The 20,113-nt window shown below is 42.4% G+C and overlaps 1 protein-coding gene and 1 long non-coding RNA gene across 2 annotated transcripts in view; one reads left to right on the top strand and one right to left on the bottom strand.

The window, feature by feature from the left end:
* CDK14 (cyclin dependent kinase 14) overlaps positions 1-14,659 on the bottom strand; it is a 557,423-nt gene extending 542,764 nt beyond the window's left edge. Inside the window, exons 1-2 of the mRNA XM_040260248.1 lie at positions 14,241-14,659; positions 8,678-8,709 (exon numbers count right to left, since the gene is read on the bottom strand). Of these exons, the coding sequence (XP_040116182.1) occupies positions 8,678-8,709; positions 14,241-14,331 (123 nt within the window). The 5' untranslated portion in view covers positions 14,332-14,659. The remainder of the gene's footprint in view (positions 1-8,677; positions 8,710-14,240) is intronic.
* A 1,460-nt stretch (positions 14,660-16,119) lies between these two features.
* Positions 16,120-19,438, top strand: LOC120877842. Its single transcript, XR_005724412.1, has 4 exons — positions 16,120-17,191; positions 17,588-17,762; positions 18,789-18,903; positions 19,389-19,438. It is a non-coding gene; the product is annotated as an uncharacterized LOC120877842 (long non-coding RNA).
* Positions 19,439-20,113: the final 675 nt, after the last annotated feature.

Raw genomic sequence — 20,113 nt, 5'->3', positions numbered from 1 at the left:
AGATTCAATCGACTGCATTTGCTTTAAAAACAATCCATATGTGAGCCAACCCCTGTGGTTCAAACCCATGTCATTAGAAGGCCAACTATACTTGATGCACTGAAATCCAGGTGACGACAAGATATAGAAGCAGAAACATCCAATGGGCAGCTGGATAGACTTAACCATGCTCAGAGCCTCTGCTGAAATACCTATAAAAGGGAAAAGACAGGAAACACAGATAAGGAAGTAAAGAATCATGGTTTTCTCAGGGTATATGATCAGTAGTGGGACTGTTGGGTCATATGGTAGCTTTATCTTTAGTTTTTTAAGGAACCTCCATACTGTTCTGCATAGTGATTGTATCAATTTACATTCCCACCAACAGTACAAGAGGGTGGATGAACCTAGAGTCTGTCTTACAGAGTGAAGTAAGCCAGAAAGAGAAAAACAAATATGAATGAAGATATATGGAATCTAGAAAAATGGTAGTGATGAACCTACTTGCAGGGAAAGAACAGAGACACGGACACAGAGAGCGGGCTTGTGGACACAGGGTGGGAAGGAGAGGGCGGACAGCCTGAGAGTGGCCCTGACATACACTCTACCGTGTGTTCAACAGAGAGCTGGTGGGGGCTGCAGCGCAGCACAGGGGCCACAGCTGGGTGTCCGTGATGCCCGGAAGACGTGGGGCACGGGGCTTCAGAGGGAGGGGACGTATGTATACAAATGGCTGATTCACACTACGGCACAGCAGAAACTAACACAGCATTGTAAAGCAATTACACTCCAATTTAAAATAAACTTTAAAAATAAAATAAATTATACAAATAAAAGAAAGGAAAGAATCAATTACACAAGCTTCTGGAGTGGAAAAAAAGGGGAAGGAATCAAGAGGAAAGGAGGAGAAACCAGAACAGGAAAAAAAGACATATCTTCCTCTCCGGTAGAGAAAAACAGGAAGTATGATTGTAGCAAATAATGTACATGTATAGGCAAGGGCCTGATACTTCATGTTGTTAAGGGCTCTAAGAAGGTTGTTATCAGTTGAATTGTATCTACCAAAAATTCCTATGTTTAAGTCTTAAGTTACCCCAGTCCCTCTGAATGTGTTCTGACTTGGAAACAGGGTCACTGCAGATGTAATTAGTTAAATTAAGATGAATTTGTAACAGAAGTCATTTATGGATGTAAGGGTTGGACAATAAAGAAAGTTGAGTGCTGAAAACTTGATGCTTTTGAACTGTGGTGCTGGAGAAGACTCTTGAGAGTCCCTTGGACAGCAAAGAGATCAAATCAGTCAATCCTAAAGGAAAGCAACCCTGAATGTTCATTGGAAGGACTGATGCTGAAGCTGAAGCTCCAATACTTTGGCCACCTGATGTGAAGAGCTGACTCACTGGAAAAGACCTTGATGCTGAGAAAGACTGAAGGCAAGAGGAGAAGGGGGCAGCAGAGGATGAGATGGGTAGATAGCATCACCAACTCAATGGACATGAATCTGAGAATAGTAAAGGACAGGGAAGCCTGGCATGCTACAGTTCAGAGGGTCACAAAGAGTCAGACACGATTAGCAACTGAAAAACAATAAACCAGAGCAGAGATTGAGTGAGCCCCTAATTAGAGTGAGCCCCTAATTCAATATGATTGAGGTCCTTATTTAAAAAAAGGTGGGGGGATTTGGATACACACCCACTGAGGGAAGATGATGTGAAAACACATGGAAAAGAGGACCATCTACAAGTTAAGGGAGGAAGCCTGGAACAGATGTGTCCTTCACAGCCCACAGAAGGAACCAAAGCTGCCAACACTTTGACTTCAGACTTCTGATCTTCAGAACTGTGAGACAATAAAACGTCTGTTGTTTAAGCCACTGAGTTTGTGGATGTTTTTCTATGGAAACTCTAGCAAACTAATAGAGAGGGAAAGTCATGTAGAAAAGGAAGGAGGGTTGGATGAGGGTGGTTAGAAGGTTTTAGGGGAGTGGAAATGTTTCAGCAGGAAACAGGTCAGCCACACAGTACAAGGCTGTGCACTGCTGCCTCGGGTTCCAGCAAAGAATGGAGATGATAGATTTATTTACAGAGTGATTTCCTCAAGCAGCTTTGGCAGCCACTGGGTAAGAGAGGGAAAGACACCAGGTCAAAATCGAGAGCTGGCAGAGTAGATTACAAGCAAAGTACAAAGGGGTAAGGCCATTGAGGACACTGTCGAGGGAGTGATGTACCATGAGTGAACAGAAAAGAAACAGGGAGGGGAGGATCCGTTGTGGGCTGGAAGAAGGAGGCAAGGTAGGCAGAGGAGGGGTCCTCTGCAAACTGGTCCTCTGAAAAAGAAATAAAAAGCATAGAAGAGATACAACGAGTATAACCTCAGCAAGAGGGCTAAACCACTGTTCCCAAAATTTAGTATTTTAGATGAGGAAGTCAGGGAAGCCCAAAGCTGCAACATTGTATATAACACACACATCATTCACAAGACACTGAGAGCTCCGATGAAGACAGGGTGAAAAAAAGAATGCAAAGGCTTCTGCCACCCTCAAAGGATGGAAAAGAATCACCAGGAATATCTCCAAAATATTTGTACCTAACCCCTAGACTCTGGTTCACATTAAAAAAATCACTGCCGTATCTATCATCTTGGGTATTAGGGTTATACCTTTATACAAAATAACAAAAGAGGGACAAGATCTAGAAACTGAGATCAATGTACAATGCCCCATCTATCTCCCAACCTGGGCTGGCTGAATCCATAGGTGTGGAACCCCGATACGGAGAAATAACTGTTAGGGGTTCAGAGTCCCTAACACTGGAATTGTGAGTAACAGAGGGAGTATACTTCAACAGAATAAAGAGCATGTATGCCAAGTCAAAGCTATCATGCTCAATGGCGAAAGCTTTCTCTCTCAAATCAGGAACAAGAAAAGGATAGCCCCTTTCACCACTCTTATTCAACAAAGTACTGAAAGTCCTAGCCAGAGCAATTAGGCAAGAAAAAGAAATAAAAAGCATTAATTGGAAAGGACGTAAACCTGTCACTATCTGCAGATGACATAATGCTAGATATGGAAAACTAAAGATTCCACCAAAAAATTGCTAGAAGTAATAAACGAAGACTTCCCTGGAGGCCCAGTGGTTAAGAATCAGCCTGCAGGGTGCATGGGTTCTATCCCTGGTCCAGGAGAATTCCACATGCCTCAGGGCAACTAGACTCATGTATGACTACTAAACCCATGTGCCAAAACCTGAACACCCTAGGGCCCATGCTGTGCAACAAGAGAAGCCGTCGCAATAAGGAGCCTGCACACTGCAACCAGAGAGCTGCAGCTAGAGAAACTAATTGCCCTGCTCACTGCAACTGGAGAAGGCCCACACACAGCAATGAAGACCCAGCACAGCCAAAAACAAAAATAAATAATTTTTTAAAATAAAGAATAAATAAATTCAGTAAAGTTTCAGGATGTAAAAATCAATGCCCAGAAATCTGTTGTTTCTATATACAAATAATGAACTATCAGAAAGTCAAATTAAGAAAACAATTCACATTACAACTTAATCAAGAATCTAAAATATCAAGGAATAAATTTAACCAAGGAGGTGAAAAAAACCTGTATACTGATAACTATATATATAACTGATGAAAGAAATAAATGGAAAGATACTCCATGCTCATGACTGGAAGAAATAATATTGTTAAAATGTCCACATCATCCAAAATAGCAAATAGAATCTAATTTCACAGTTCTCATAGAAATAGTGTAAACAATTCCAAAATCTGTATAAAACCACAAAGACCCCGAATCGCCAAAGCAATCTTGAGAAAGAAGAACAAAACTGGAGGCATCATGCCCCTGATTTCAAGCTATATTACAAAGCCACAGTAACTAAAACAGTATGGCATAAAATGAGACACATAGGTAAGTGGAACAAAATAGAAAGCCCAGAAATCAACTCACACATATATGGTCAGTTAACATACAAACGAGCCAAGAATATACAGGCAGGGAAAGGACATTCTAATAAATAGTGTTGGGAAAACTGGGTACCTATACGCAAAAGAGTAAAACTAGACCTCTATCTTATCCCATACACAAAAAATAACTCAGATGGATTAAAGACTTGATTGTAAGACCTGAAAACCTAAAACTTCTAGATGAAAACACTGGCAGTAAGCTCCGTGACATCAATCTTTACAATAATTTTTGGACCTGACACCAAAAGCAAAAACAAATAGCTTCTGCACAGCAAAAGAAACTATCAACAAGGCATATCAACAAGGCAACTGGATTATAGAAAGAATTGCAAAGGCAATCCACTGAATGGGAGAAAATATTTGCAAATAGTGTATCTGGTAAGGGATTACTATCCAGAATATATAAAGATATAATACGGTTTAACGGCAAAAACCAATTCTATTTAAAAAATGAGCAGAGAATCTGAACAAACACTAAAGAAGACACACAGATGACCAATAGATGTACTGTAGAGCCCTGTGACTACAGCTAAGTTTCTAAGAGTAAATCTTAAAAGTTCTCATCACAAGAAAAAAAATTTCTGTACCTATGTATAGGGACAGATGTGAACTAGACTTATCGTGGTGATTACTTTGCAGTATGTTAAAAATTCTTCCAAAGAAATCCACATTTCTTCTTCTCCTCTTTCTGTTCAAAGTCAAACATTTACACGACCTACAGAAATACTCTACATGAATAAGGGAGTAGCTACCACGCTCCCCCTCTAGGCACTCCAGAGAAAGCCACTCCTCGAGATAAGGCACTCTCCAGCTCATAAACACTGAGGAAGGAGTTGCCACACCTCACGCATATCTAAGAACTGCACCCAGGCCCCAGATTCCAAGATTCACATCTTAATTGGATTCCAGTGGACTGTTTGAGTTCCCCAGCTCCCACAGGAGAAGTGGAAGACCACGAAAGGAATTCAAGAAAACTTCTACCATTATAATCTGAAAATGATCATACAAAAACTCAGTGACTTCTTGTTTATATAAGCACCGATCTAGTACACATTTCAGATCTTGGTAAAACTGTTATTTTATGTTGACTGTTTTGCAGGATTCTGTGCTGCACTGACAGATAGAAAGCAACTTGAAGATCACAGTCTTACTCACTGGTTTTACAAATGAGAAAACTGAGTCCTGGGTAAAGTAAATACCTGCACAAATAGCTAGGAAGTGGCAAATGAGAATCCATGTTGGCTGACCCTGGGATGAACTTTCTCTTCATTTGCAACATATATTCACTCATATTCAATAGATATTTTTTGAACATTAACCACATGCAAGACACAGAGGAACTACAAAACTGAATGCAGGCAGTCATTCCTTCAGGGAATCTAAAAAATGGTGGTTTTTAGAGAGTAGTTTTACAGGCTTAATACGCAAATCATCGCATGAAGTCTTTGAAATTTTAAGGGAATATCTGAAAATAATTCTCCACATAGACCTAATACTTACCTTTGAATTTAATCTTTCATCCTCCTTGTAGCCCTTCCAATACAGAACGCAGATGTCATGGTAAGATGATCAATAATGACGGCAATGATGGAGACAAGGACAATGACAGGATGAAATGTAAGACATTTACTATGTGCCAGTGGCTATTCTGGAATCTTTATATACTTAGCTTATCTAATCCTCCCAATATGGGCTTCCCTAGTGGCTCAGATGGTAAAGAATATGCCTGCAGTGCAGGAGACCTGGGTTCGATCCCTGGGTCAGGAAGATCCCCTGGAGAAGGAAATGGCAACCCACTCCAGTATTCTTGCCTAGAGAATTCCATGGACAGAGGAGCCTAGCGGCTACAGTCCATGGGATCGCAAAGAGTCAGACACGACTGAGTGACTAACACACACACAATCCTCCCAATAACCTTAGGAAGGAGGTACTATCACATCTCTCTTTTATAAAAGGCCTGGGGAAAGGAAGTTGATTGCCCTTGAAAGTGTGGTTGATCTGGGGCTTCAAGCATGTCTTTACTAATCCTGTCTCCCAGGCTCCTGGCCCTGGGTCCTCCCCTGACTAAAGGAAAATCACCTGTTCCCCCGCCCAGGACCTCAGTTCCTCCACCTTTGAAACAATGAAGTCAAGCACCTGATTTCCAGCGTCTCCTCAAGATGGAACATTCCGTGATTTACTGACTTAAGGTATCTATCCAATCTCTTTCCTTTAGCAGAGGAAAAAATGGCTGTATAAAAGTTAAGGATAGGGGTTCCCTGGTGTCTCAGTTGTAAAGGATCCACCTGCCGATGCAGGAGACACAGGTTCAGTCCCTGATGCCAAGGAGCAACTAGGCCCGTGCGCCACAACTGGTGAGCCTGTGCCCTAGAACCACCCGCCACAGCTGTTGCAGCCCCGCACCCCAGAGCCTGGATTCTGCGGCAAGGAAGCCACCTCAGCGAGAGGTCCCTTCACCATAACTGGGGAAAAGCTTGCACAGCAAGGAAGACCCAGCACAGCCAAAACTTAATTAAGCAATCAATTCTTTTCTAAAAAAAGCTAAGGATAATTTTTCCCCAAACCACAAAATCCAGACGTTCAGCTATGCAGAGGTGTAGGGGTAAGGAAGGGAACCAAGTTACAGGTTTCACTCATACGTCCTGAACTTCCATCTAGGTTCCAGCCTCAGGTGTTTTTGAAAGCTGATGTCACCACCACGTGGCAGAATAACACACAATCATTCATGGTATTTAAACAAGACAACAGGTTTTTTAAATTTCTAACAAAGATTAGGTGTCATCTGTAAAAGTACTCAAAAATAGAGGTTGAAAAAGAAAGTGGGATAGAATATATGGGCTATAGTTTGGGGGGCGGAGGTTGTTTTTGTTTGTTCTTTACACAAGAAAAGAGGCAAGGACATTTAATAGCAGATGTAACTGAATAATAGGATTAGGGAGGTTTTTCTTCTCTTTTTCCTTTTTTTTTTAATGTAAACTTAAATTACCTCCATAATTAGAGGGGAGAGTTTTCTTTATACAGAAAAGGTGCTCAATATTCTCACACTGATTTCTTCCGAGAAGAAAGAAAATACTCTCCGGAAAACATCTTGGTAACACTGCGGAAATTCCAGAAAGACAGGTTTCAAGGAGAACAGCATTATGACCCACTATGGATGGGAAAGAAAAGACTCCTTTATTGCTTCAGGTCTAGAATCACTAAATTTCACAGCATATCTCAGCAATGTTGGCAGGGAAAGCTGCTTTGGAGTCCAGGGACACGCAGCTTGTAGAGCTTGCTGTTCACTCACTCAGCCGTGTCCGACTCTTTGCGACCTCATGGACTGTAGCCCACCAGGCTCCTCTGTCCATGGGATTCTCCAGGCAAGAATACTGGAGTGGGCTGCCATTTCCTCCTCCAGGGGATCTTCCCGAACCAGAGATCGAACCCGTTTCTCCTGCATTGGCGGGAGGACTCTTTACTGCTGAGCCCCCTGGGAAGCCATGTGTAGAGCTGGACCCAGTGGGAAAAAAAGAACAGGTGCAACAGATGAAGTGACAGACCGTGAGAGCCAAATGTCTCAGGCACCTTCCAGAAATCCTGGTCTGGTGCAGGTTCTCCCTGAGTGCCCCTGTCCTGCACCACAGCCGGCCACATGGCCCAGGAACTTTCCATTAGCACATGTGGCCTTTCCTCTCTGAAGCACTGCAGCACAGAGGGTCAGGTGGCTTCTTCCATGGAATCTGCAACTGTTAAAACAAATCAAACCACAACCAAACTCATCTATTCTTCCATCAGGCTACAGGATAAGTACATTGTGTAGATATATATGTGTTCACACATAAACATACTATGGGTGTGTGTGTGTATAAAGGGATAGGCTACCCACTCCAGTATTCTTGGGCTTCCCTGGTGGCTCAGATGGCAAAGAATCCACCTGCAATTCGAGACCTGGGTTCCATTCCTGGGTTGGGAAGGTCCCCTGCCAGCGGGCATGACAACTCACTCCAGTATTCTTGCCTAGAGAATCCCATGGACAGAGGAGCCTGGCGAGCTACAGTGCTTGGAGTTGCAGAGACAGACCTGACTGAGCACAGATACACACACACACACTCTTGAGAATATTCTGGAAACATTATTTGTCTAGTGATTCCCACAGATGCTGTCAAAAATTCAGAGAGAGTACAACTGAAAAAATCACATTCAGAGTGCTATTAATTACATAGGAACCCCCTGCCTTTCTGGAACAATGCTACTTTGCGTCAAGTAGATAAAGACAGATCTGATAGGCAAAGAATAGGAAAACTAGAACAAGAGAAGACAGCACCTCCTTTGGGAGTCTGACAGACAATCTGTGGCGTCAACATCGCATCACACCCTCTTTGGGAGCAGTGGGACCCGACCTGCCAACAGCTCCAGACTTGCCCTGAGCACACACATCACACTGGGCTTCACCAGCACCACCATCAGCAGCAAAGCAACAAAACAACAAAACAAGGCTTGCAGGAGTCTTGTGTTCGCTTGTTAATTTCAAAAGACACATTTCTGTTGACTGATAACAAGATTCAATCTGAACAGTTATTTAAAATCAGAAAATACAATGTAACTAAATAAAAAGATGCCATCACTTGTTTGCTTTTCTAAGGCATTTTTTCATTGTTTGCTTCTAAGTGCAAAGTTGACACCTTCTGAGTTTACCTGCAAGTAATCAAACACTTCTAACGTTAGATAAAGAAATTTAACCTACCTCTTCAAAGGTGGTGTCCTCTTTCTTCAAGGCTATAAAATAAAAGGGGAAAGGAAACAATTATTGTGAAACATCTCAAAGAGGCCAAGTATCTAAGTTCTAGGAAATTTTTTTTTTTTAAGTAGTATGGTGTTTCCATTTCAGAAAGTAAAATTGTGCCCCAACCTGAATAACAATGTTATGGTACAAATATGAAAACTGCAAATGATGGAACTCACAGCATGCATCTTTGTGAAGCACTTTCATAAATATGCAAATGAAACTACACTCCCAACTATGGAAAAGAAGCAGGCATATCTTTCCTCTAGTTCTCCTTTAGCAGAAAAATGTTTTAATCAAAGTATGAAGGATTCAAAATGGAATCTTAAAGAAACTTCCCCTTAAACTTCTGTTGTGTGCTCATCTACCATTATGGAGGGGGTGGCTGGACCTCCCAAACCAATTGTCAGGAAGACACCGACTCTGCACAGGGCCCCGAATGAGACTCTCACACTGACAGAAGTTTAAGTTTGATGATGAAAGATAAGATGTGCAAAATAAGCACTGCAGAAACATAATTCAAACATTCTCAACATCACTTTTCTAACAGGGTATCACCAAAGGAAACAATACATTTGGGGTGTTTCATAGGAACAAGCAAATACTTGAAATTTACTTGAAATATTTATACCCTCAAAACAGGCATTTAATTACTCTGAAGAGAAGAAGTATTTCATGTTTAGCTGACAAACACCTAGGTCCTTAAATGCTACAATTATTTAGAATGTTTGAGATTAAAAAGAATGCACAAAGCAGAAAACTTAACGGAAATCATGAGTTGGAGAAACGTTTCAGAAGTACACAATTGTGCATAGGGGCTTACTGGTCTACACTCTAAAGTCCTATTCCGGCTGAATAGAGTAGAAACTAGAAAATCTTTTAACACCCAGACTGGACTATTTCCTTCTTGCCACCTAAGTCTTACCAGTTCCTCCAACCTTCTGGATAAAGGGCTGGGATCTATTGGTAGAAAGAAAAGGAGGAAAGAGAAGGGAGAATTGCAGGTGTGTTTTCTAATATACAAAGAGAAGGAAGCCAGATAACCTCCCGTACACACTATTCTCAAACCCAGGACACCACAGGGGAGACTATTTTAACACCAAGAAGTCTACCCCTTCATTCGAACACTTCATTACTAAATTGACACCTTGCACTGTTTCCTTTAAACACCGAATCCCTTCCCGGAAGAGCAATTAATGGTAACAAAAAAGCCCAATTAAAGTTGTCTTTGCCAAATATTTATCAGGTCACTGATGAAACTCTGACCTAAACAGGCATATAACATCTCGTTATTGATTACATTCCCTGATTGTCATTAATCATTCATGTAAATACAAACTCACAAATGTCTTCAAGGATATCATGGAATAACAAGCATATTACATTTTTCTGGGTTAACAAAGGGGCATAGATTAAGCCATCTAACAAAATCAGATATTCTATTCAGGCCTCTGCTCAGACCCTGCTCCCTCCAGAAGTCTTTCCATGATCTCACTAAAGACTAAAATGGTATCCCTCCTATGTTCTCCAACAGCAAATGGTGCAAATCTTCCTGGTAGAATTTGTCAATGCTCATTCATTGGCCTGTCTTCTCTTAAAGTCTTTGAGGGACAGGAACCAGTATCAATGGTCACTGACTCTGAACACCAGCACAATATCCAGCACACAGGAGGTACTCAATAATTATCTGTGAAATTAATGAGCTGTACTTCAAGGGCAAAAGAATAGCATCTTACCCTTTGAGATACATTAAGTTTTGGATTATGAAAACCAGGTACTATTGTCTCTTATGAAGAATCACAGATATAAATTCCATATCACAATTTTCAAAGTAAAGTCTTTTGAAACTGCATGGGGAAGGGGAGGATGTGGTGCAATAGTTCAATTTTTCATGTGAACCTTTAACCTTACATTTCTCTTTTTGACAGAATGGATTTATCAAGTGACAGCTGGACTCTAAAATTACACTCTTACAGAACAAGGTAACAAACCCCCAATTTCAACATAACCACAGCCTCTTCCTTTTTTTCAGTTATCTCAAAAACTTCATCTTTTAAAGAAATGGTATACATAGGGTTCATCTCAAATATCACAGAGTATAAACTTCCTTTCTCAGGGAGATAATCCGAGTAAGTGGGAAGAAATGCATTCAAACGAATATGAAGAAACATCAGTTCAACCTTAACCTCACATTAGGTATTACAGAAAGCCTTTCTCCTTCTAAGCAGTCATGTGAAAATAAAAGAAACAAGGAAAGAAAAGAGGAAATGGATTTTAATATTTAAACAATCAAGTTCCCATTTGTCTCTATTTATGCTAATTTTTTTAAGTGAGACAACTATAGTAATTCCTAATAAGTGAACACACTAAGACTATTTAGCAAAAAACCATAAAAACTCACTACTGAAATCAATGGATGACTTTGAAATTCAATTACACCCATCTTACAAAAGAACCATAGCTGTGTCACTCCCTGGCAAATGTCATAAATTAGAGTGTTATGGCTTGAAAGCCAGTGTGTTTTATTAGACCTTTTATAATTGAGTAATCTCAGATCAGCTGTATTTGAAGTGGGTCGTGACAAAGTTGGCTGATCTTGCGTGTGCAAGTAAATTAAACATTAGCAATGTCACTGATATATAGTTATTATTATTAATCTTTTATAATAATGGATTATTAATCCATAATTAATGAAAATCACAGACTTTCAAAAACTGTCCTCATTTTCTGTAGATGATTACTAATTTCTCATGGCTAAACAATGATACTATGTATTTTACCATATTACAAACTATACTTTTGAATCATACTAAAAAGCAAAATAAGGTCAGTATGTTTATTTCAAAACCCATAGTAGATTGGTTAAAGGGAATGAGTATACTGAGACGTTGAATTACTCAGCAGGAATAAATCATTCACTCTTTGATCTCCTCAAGAAGTACCAAAGAAGAAAGGAAGAAGATAGAGGAGATAAACTGAGAAATCAGAAGGAAGAGTCACAGCCTCCAGGATCAGTCTTCACCCTGGGACAGATATTCACTGGATAGCTTATGTATTTTATCTAATCTAATCTTCGTAACGGCCTTAAGAAAGCTGACAGATGAGGACTCTGGGATTTAGGGAAATTCTGCTAGTTGGCCAAGGCACACAGCAAGCAACAGAAATGGGATTCGAATCCAGATCAGCATAACTCCCAAACCCATCCCTTTTTCAGGTTAACTCAGCCCTCAGGTCAAAGGCCACTTCTTTTCTCTTGCTTTCCACCAGAAGATCCATATGTCAGGATGGTGTAATCACTAACATAACACATTAGGAACATCTATGGAGTCTTCAATCCCATACAACACAAGACATCTTATGCTTTACTTAACTAAGTGCCAATAACAAAGTAACTCGAAAAGCAAGCCCAGAGATGAGGGACCTGTCCAAGGTCACTCCACTATAACTGATGACATGGGAAACCCCAATCCACCTGACGCACAGCCTCTACCTTTAATCTATACTCTAGGTAATCCCATAGTGACGCTTCAACTCAACAGCCTCCTGTACCTTAAAAATCCTTAAATAACGGGATCGATTTCACTGCTTTTTGATTTTGCAAATAAAACTTTTAAAAATCTGTAGATAACAAAGACGTCTCTTCTGTAATGCTACTTCCAATAAACGTCTTGAGCTTGGTATACTATCAGGGTCACTCTTTATCTCCTTTTACAGTATTCCAGAACGAGATTTGCTATTCAGAATCGTGACCCTCCACCAATACAATAATCAGGTATGTTCACAGCACTGTACTGCTTCTGAAAAGGAGCAGGTAAAAATCTACCAGAACTTAGAAGACATTTTCACAAGAGTTGGAATCAAAAGGAGCTCCACATCACTAATCTCTGTAAGCTATAAAATCCAATTAACAACATCACATTTGCCAGCATTGTAGTTAATCCAAATTTTACTGATTGTCGATCAAAACCTTGAAATTATTTAAACATAAGGAATTTTTATATTAATGTCCTTGGCTTCTTACTGAGACTCAGTTGCAATGAATTATTTAACACAAAACTGGAGGGGTTCCAACAGAGTCATTAGCATTAGTAAATATACACTTAGTGCCTTTTAGAACAGGGCTTAATGGACTCCAGAATCTGCCTCTGTGATAGTCTGGGTAGGGGGCTGAAACATCCTTCTTAATGCACAGCGACTCAACACCTTGCTCTCTCACACTTTTCTTGGCTTCAAACTTCATTTGAATACAAGGGCTCTTCATAGGCATCCCTAACTCATAAAACTGCAAATACCCAATACACAAAATAAATAAACCAGGGCTAAATATTGGTTTCATACCATAACTTTATGGTCATCTTGGGAAAGTTTATGTATACCATACGAAATTTTTTAAGTTAGAAGACAACAAAGAAATCTAGACTAAAAACATATTTTGACTTGAGGGAAGTTTGCATATTTCACGATGCACTTATACCACTGTTTTTAAATGAATGGATGGAAGGACAAGGACAAACTCAGATCCATGAAGCACCTTATGTTTAATTTCCATTAACACCTTCATTAACATGGATGACATGTTAAACAAGTGAAACAAAGGCTAGAGGGACTCAAAAGGCTTCTTAGGGACTCTGAGGTATTATTTTTAGTACTTGTACCATTTTCCTGCTGAAAACAGTTGCCTGTGTAAATGAAAGTTCAGATGTTAGAAAAGGTAGCCGCTGATGTTAAAGGGGGGTTTTATGGCTAACCCTAGAAATCGAACCAACCCATTCGACGTGACACTGTTGTCACCCTGTTATAGTCTGTGACACGGATTTATTCTTAAACGTCCCAAATATTTATCGGTCGGCTATCTGTCGGTCAATTGGCCGGCTGATTTAAAGACAATAGCCCTGGAGCTCCAGTATATGGAAGAAGTTTGGGAGACTTACTCCTAAAATGTTCAGACAGGTTCACAGCGCGCATTTCTCTGCAGCAATGGAAAGAGTCAGAGAACTCGGGATTCAACAACCGAATCTCGCTTTCGAGGACCCGAAGTACCGAACAAAAGATCCCAAGGTATCTGTCCCACTTCTCTTTAGGCTGGATGTTAAACAATACCACGGCACAAACTCAACATTTCACCAATTCCCAAAGTTAAATTATTGACTAAATACCCAATACCAAGGCCTGAGAGCAAAAAAAAAAAAAAAGTGACCCAGGCGGCCGCGCAGCTGGGAGCGCAGCGGGGGACGGAGCGTGCCCTCGCCTGTCCCCCGCGGGCGCGAAGGCAGGAGCGCTAGCGGCGAGGAGAGGGAACCCAAGTCTTGGGCTTAAAATCATGCAGAAGCGAACCCTCCGATCATGAGGGGAAGAGGTGTCCCTCCTTTTTGTCGTCGCCCTCCCCCAGGTCCCGGGCACTGTTCCCCCAACCCTTCGCGCGCAGCGCACCCCACGCCAGTCCCGGGTGGCCCCTGAGCCGCCAGTGCCAGAAGCGCGGGGCCGAGGGCGCCGGGCCGGGTGCCCGGGACAGCACGCCCCTTACCAATGCGGCTGAAACTGTCCGACAAAGTTCTCCGCAACTTCTTCATCTTGCCGATCTTCTCGGCCGGCTGCGGCTCAATGAGGTCGCACATCTGGGCGACACGGAGCTCGGGCAACTTCCCCAAACTGGTCCAGAGCGGAGCGCAGACAACGGCGAGGGCGCGCGGCGCGGCGAAGGCGGCGCCTCCTCCGCCTCCTGCACCTCCTCCACCTCCTCCTCGGACCCGGAGGCGAAGCGCAGGGCTGGGGAGGCGAGCGGGCAGCAGGCTCGGCTCGGGCCTGGGCCGCGGCTGGACGGGCGGGGGCGTTCTACGTGGTGCCGGGGGCGGCCGCGATCGCCGCCGCCGCCGTGGTGGCCCCGCGCCGCGCCGCCGCCGCCCAGCTCATTTTCCCTCCTTTGTAACCGAGAGAAGCGCGGCCGGCGGCCGGCGGTGGGGGCGGCGCGGGCGGAGGCGGGCCGGGGGCGGGCCGGGGACGAGGTGCGGGCGCCCGGGCTGGCGGGGGGGGCGGTCGCCGAGCGCGCGGGGCGCGGGCGGGGAGAAGTTCTCAGCCCCGAGTTTCGGGCGCTCGGGAGAGAAAGCCGCGGCGCGGATCCGCCAGCCGCCCCGCCCTCAACCCCCTCCCGCCTCCGCCGCCGCCTCGGCCCCGCCTTCCCCCTGGCGCAGGCCCCCGGGGCGCGGGACCCCGGCGCGACCTCGGCCCCCGGCCCGGAGCCCACGTTCCCTGCCGCCCTCCGCCGCCCGCTCCCGCCCCCGCGCGCCTCCCCCGGCGGCCCGCCCTGCCCGCGCGGTCCAGGACCCCGGCCGGCGGAGGAACGCGATCGGGCGAGGCTGGGAACCCGGTCTCGCGCAGTGGGGAGGCCCCGAAAGGAAAGGGGGTGAGGCTGGATCGTTTATCACAGCGGGTTTGTCCCTGCCGCGATCGCCTGTGAAAAGAGCTGGGGGGGTAGAGGTGGGGTCGGCTGAGATCGCTTCCTCTTGGTCCGAGGAGTGGAAGAGCCTCGGGGATGCACCCAGGTTTGACGGTGACTTTTTGTTTTTCTTCAGTTTTGACAAGGAAACTGTGAAGTGAAAGAACTAAACAGAAAGGTGGGCCCGTTTTTTAGGAGAGTCAAGTGCAAAAGCAGAAGCTTCAAGTGTTAAACTCCCCAGGCAGGGCAGGGCTGGTGGTCTGTTCCCTTCATCCCCCGTCACGCTGAGTGACAGACGGTAATGTAGACGCGGCTGATTTCTGATATGAATATCCAGTTCTATAGTAAGTAGCAAGCAGAAGGCCTTAGTCTATTTACCATTTTTAGAATATGGTTCTAAATTGAAAGGCTTAGAGGCAAAAAAAAAAAAAAAAATTCAGACCTTCACTTCCCCGATCCCAAAACAAGAATTTTAAAAGAGGAGTTCGGGCTTTATAAAATCCCAGAACCTACAGTTCAGTCAGCAGACACACATCGTCTTCATCCTGAAGCTAGGCTCCAAAAGTCTGTTTCCCAAGGGAGAGAGAAGGAAGATGGGGGAAAGGCCTGACTGTGTTGATTTCGGGCCAGCAAACTCCTTATGAATAGAAATGTAGTAATCTTGAGTCATCTGGCTATGAAAGTAATGAGTTTGTGAGCATGTGACAGTGCTATTTGGTTTAAAGGAAGTTTTAGGGCGTTTATGTTTTATTAATAGACTTTTATCTGGAAACAAAAACTAGCCCCCTGCCTTCCTTAAATTGTGAGGAGGAACACTTCGATTTGTTCTGCTCTGCACTGAGCACATTATAGGGTCTTGATAAATGGCGACTGATAAAAGACAGGAAATCAACCCAAGTGGGGAGCAGAGGAGGGTGGGGAATTCCTTAAGAAAGTTAAACTGATGAGTTAAAATGGATGTTGGGTTACTGACAGCACCAAGTGAGGCCTCAGACAGGAGAAGGTTTGACTTTTGCCACTACATCAGGTTAGTTGGGGAGAAAGGTAGCAGGATGTTTGAATGAAAAGTCTAAAGCCACCAATCAAAACACTGATGGGTTGTACCTGTCAGTCAGCAGCGATGAAGTAGTCATTAACTGAATGGACTTTGACAACTGTACCTCTGTGGCTAGCCTATTAATCCTATTATTCACTCTGACAATGTTGTGTGTGTGTGTGAATGTTTATATATATATATGTATATACATATATATAATTCATATTCTCTGTTTTACCTTCCCAGTATTTAGTATCATTAACTTTTTAAAAGATCAACTTCTATTTGAATAAATTATGGTATATGTAGTCTATGGTATAGTAGGTAAACATTTAAAAAAATGAAATAGATCAATATGTGTGGATGTATAAATATGTCTTGGGTTAGTGAAAAAAACTGTATTTACCATTAACCCATTTTCATAGTTATAAGAAAAAACAGACATATATATGTTTCTAAATGCTTAGAAAATTTCAGAAGAGGAACAAAAAGCTGAGTGTGTATACTCAGGATAGAGAGAATGTTTTCTTTGCACTTTGTACCCTTAAATATAATTTAAATGCTTTACCCCAAAAAATGCATTAATTTTATAATAATAGAAATAATAATTTAAAACATGAACATAATATTTACTACATTTTTATGTATCCCACTCCAAAAACATTTCACCTAACTGCAATGGTATATCTTGCAGGAGAAAAAGTTGTTACTAATGGACCATGTAAAGCTTGGCAAGTATGAAGAATCAACTTCCCAATATATCTGCTTCCTTCATTAGTTATAAATTTAAATGGCTAATTTTGAAGAAACTGTGATATTAAAAAGGAAATTTTAACTGGATGCTTTTAAGATATGTACACTTAAGTTATAGGATTCAACTTTTTTGACTGTGCTGCCCAGCTTTCGGAATCTTAGTTCCCAGACTGGGATTAGCACTGTGCCGTCTGCCTCGAAAACCCTGAGTCCTGACCACTGGACCACCAGGCGTTCCCAGACTCAACTCTGGGTATGGTTATTTGTTCCATATTTGCCTTCATTTTAGAGCAAGTTCCCCAAGGGCTAGGGCCTTGGGTGTTGTTGTTGTTTAGTCACTAAGTGATTTTTTTGTGACCCCATGGACTGTAGGGCCCTAGATATGAAAGGTATAATACCTGTTTCATAGTGGATGTGAATTAAATATTTGTCATGGCTCAGGCGGTAGGAAGTCTGCCTGCAGTGCTGGAGACCAAGGTTCAATCCCTGGGTAAGGAAGACCCCCTGGAGGAGGAAATGGCAGCCCATTCCAATATTCTTGCCTGGGAAATCCCATGGACAGAGGAGCCTGGGGGTCTACAGACCATGGGGTCACAAAGAGTCAGACACAACTGAGCAACTAATACTTTCTTTTAGTTTTCACTTTCAGATGAATTCAGAATGTATTGCTGCCACTGAGAAGTTACGTGTTGTCCTCAGAAACAAAGATGACTCTCCAGCATCTGTATGGCATATGTATTTTCAGAGGGAGAATGGATCTGTGCCAGTTCTCTGTTTGAACTTCTGGTTAAGAAGGTTCTAGTTTTGACTGGCCTGAATTAAAGGTGTAGTGTCTGCCTATAAACAGATAAGCTTACTGAGGGGCTGAACCCAGCATGGGTGGAACTAAATCAAATTCATCAGTTAAAGCATGTATGTGTATTAATCTGCTCAGTTGTATCTGACTCTTTGTGACCCTGTGGACCGTAGCCCACCAGGCTCCTGTGTCCATGGGATTCTCCAGGCAAGAATACTGGAGTGGGTTGCCGTGCCCTCCTCCAGGGGATCTTCCCGACCCAGGGATCAAAGGGTATTAGTTAGGCCTCAAGTAATTCCAGCAGGTGGCTGGAGACCAAGGACTCATGGGTTCTCATCCCTACTCTATCCCCAGATGCTGTGTGGCCTCAGACAAGTGACTTACCCACTTCGTTATCTATGAAATGGTGATTTTCAACTAGCTGACCTCTAGGGTCATCCATAGCTGCAAAATTCTGATTCGAAGTTGAATGGTGACACTTCTCCTCTCTCAGCTTATACACTGGGATTCATTAATGAAGAGTAATTAATACACAAGTAAGATAGACAAAGATCCACTAATAAAAATGTTGTGAAATTTAACCAAGATACACTAGTCATGTTACACATAAATTATGCTCTTTTATGAATGGATCTTGTTCATATAAGAAAAATAGTAGGCTCATGTGCTCGCAGTTAATTTTAAGGGAATGAATCTTACTTAATCCAAATGAGATGAAATATAGAGGATTTGATTAGACTCTTAAGTCCCAGCAGAAGCAGATTTACTGATCTGAAACAGTATCAGAAGATGGTATCAGAGAAAAGAAATCCATGAAACAAGGATGTGGGGACTAGAGTTGGAAAGTGAAGTTAAAGTAAAAATATATGTTTATTAATGTAAATATTTAGAATTTAACTATGGTTGATAGCTAATGATTACAGCATATAGTTTAGTGTAGTTATTAAAGTGGTGGAAACTTACCTAATTAAATATCCTCTTAGAACTCTAAACAGTTACCCTAGTTAATTATTTTTAGGATCAAATATTATACTTTTTTTTTCCACACATCCAGGAACTGAAGTAGCACAAGTTTAGGTGACCTATACCAAGTTCCCAGTGAGTCATCAGTGAAACTGGCACATGGAATTCAGAGCTCTCCTCACTGACTTTTATGTTCCAGCTGTTGGGTAATGTCCAATCTTACGGGTTCCTTTTTGTTTTTGTTGTTGTTTTGACAAAGAGAAAATTAAAATTAAAAAAGCGAGAACCTCCCTGGCGGTCTAACGGTTAAGACTGCACTTCCGCTGCCAGGGGTGCAAGTTTGATCCCAGGTCAGGGACTAGGATCCCACACGCCTGCTGTGTGGCATGGTCAAAAATAGATAAATAATAAATCTTTAAAAACAATTTTTTAATTAAAATTTTAAAAAAGGGAGGGAAACGGAAGGTCGCAGAAACCAGTGTTTCTCACACTCAGGTAAATGGAGGCTCTCCTGCCTCCTTCTCTCCTGTTCTATCCCCCATCCATTACCTAGTCACTCATAATGCAAATCCTTTTCACTTTCACAGAAATCACTCAGTGCTGACACAAACCTCTCAGTGTTCAGGAATAAAACCTATATTTGTCTGATTATTTTGCAGATAATTCTAATTTTTTTCATCTTATATTTCAGGAGACCAAGGGATGTAAGTCAGATGACCTACTTGCAAATGATTGCAGAAAGAACAAAGAAGTTGCAAACCCATTCAAATGGTGTCAAGGATAAATTAGCTCAGAATAGTTTTGAAGAAAATAAAACTATCGAGGTCAAAGTGTGCACTGAAATATTGATAAATTCCCCTCTCCTATTAAATCATTAAAGATCTAGTAAACGACCCAGGGATCAAACTGGGGGTCTCCTGCACTGCAGGCAGATTCTTTACCATCTGAGCTACCAGGGAAGCCCACACCTGCCAGGCTCCTCTATCTATGGAGTTCTCCAAGCAAGAATACTAGTGGGTAGCCATTCCCTTCTCCAGGGGATCTTCCCAACCCAGGGATCAAAGCCGGGTCTCTTGCATTGCAGGCAGATTCTCTACCAGCTGACCCACGAGGGAAGACCCCTATTAAACCATACTTAAAAATAAGAATGGCCTCTCATTCCTGTTTTTCACTGTTGTATTATTTGTACAATAGAATCTTGTATGAGAAACTATCATTTCTAACTCACGACTCACTCAGTTATCCCTTTGGTGTTGCTTGTGTGCATGGTACAGACATGTCATCACTAGAGAGTCCTTGTTTATGGTTGTCATCTGTTTCAGTGTGTCATGTTGCACCCATCAGAATGGAACTTCAGAGGCCAGTACTGTAACTGAGCTCTGGACATGGATGCAAAAGCAGTCAGAAGTTAATACT

Source organism: Oryx dammah, unplaced genomic scaffold (assembly GCF_014754425.2).
Source record: "Oryx dammah isolate SB20612 unplaced genomic scaffold, SCBI_Odam_1.1 HiC_scaffold_18, whole genome shotgun sequence".
In the NCBI taxonomy this organism is placed as follows: Eukaryota; Metazoa; Chordata; class Mammalia; order Artiodactyla; family Bovidae; genus Oryx; species Oryx dammah.
Note: the sequence above shows the minus strand (reverse complement) of the source record. Positions and strands in the feature narration are given on the sequence as shown.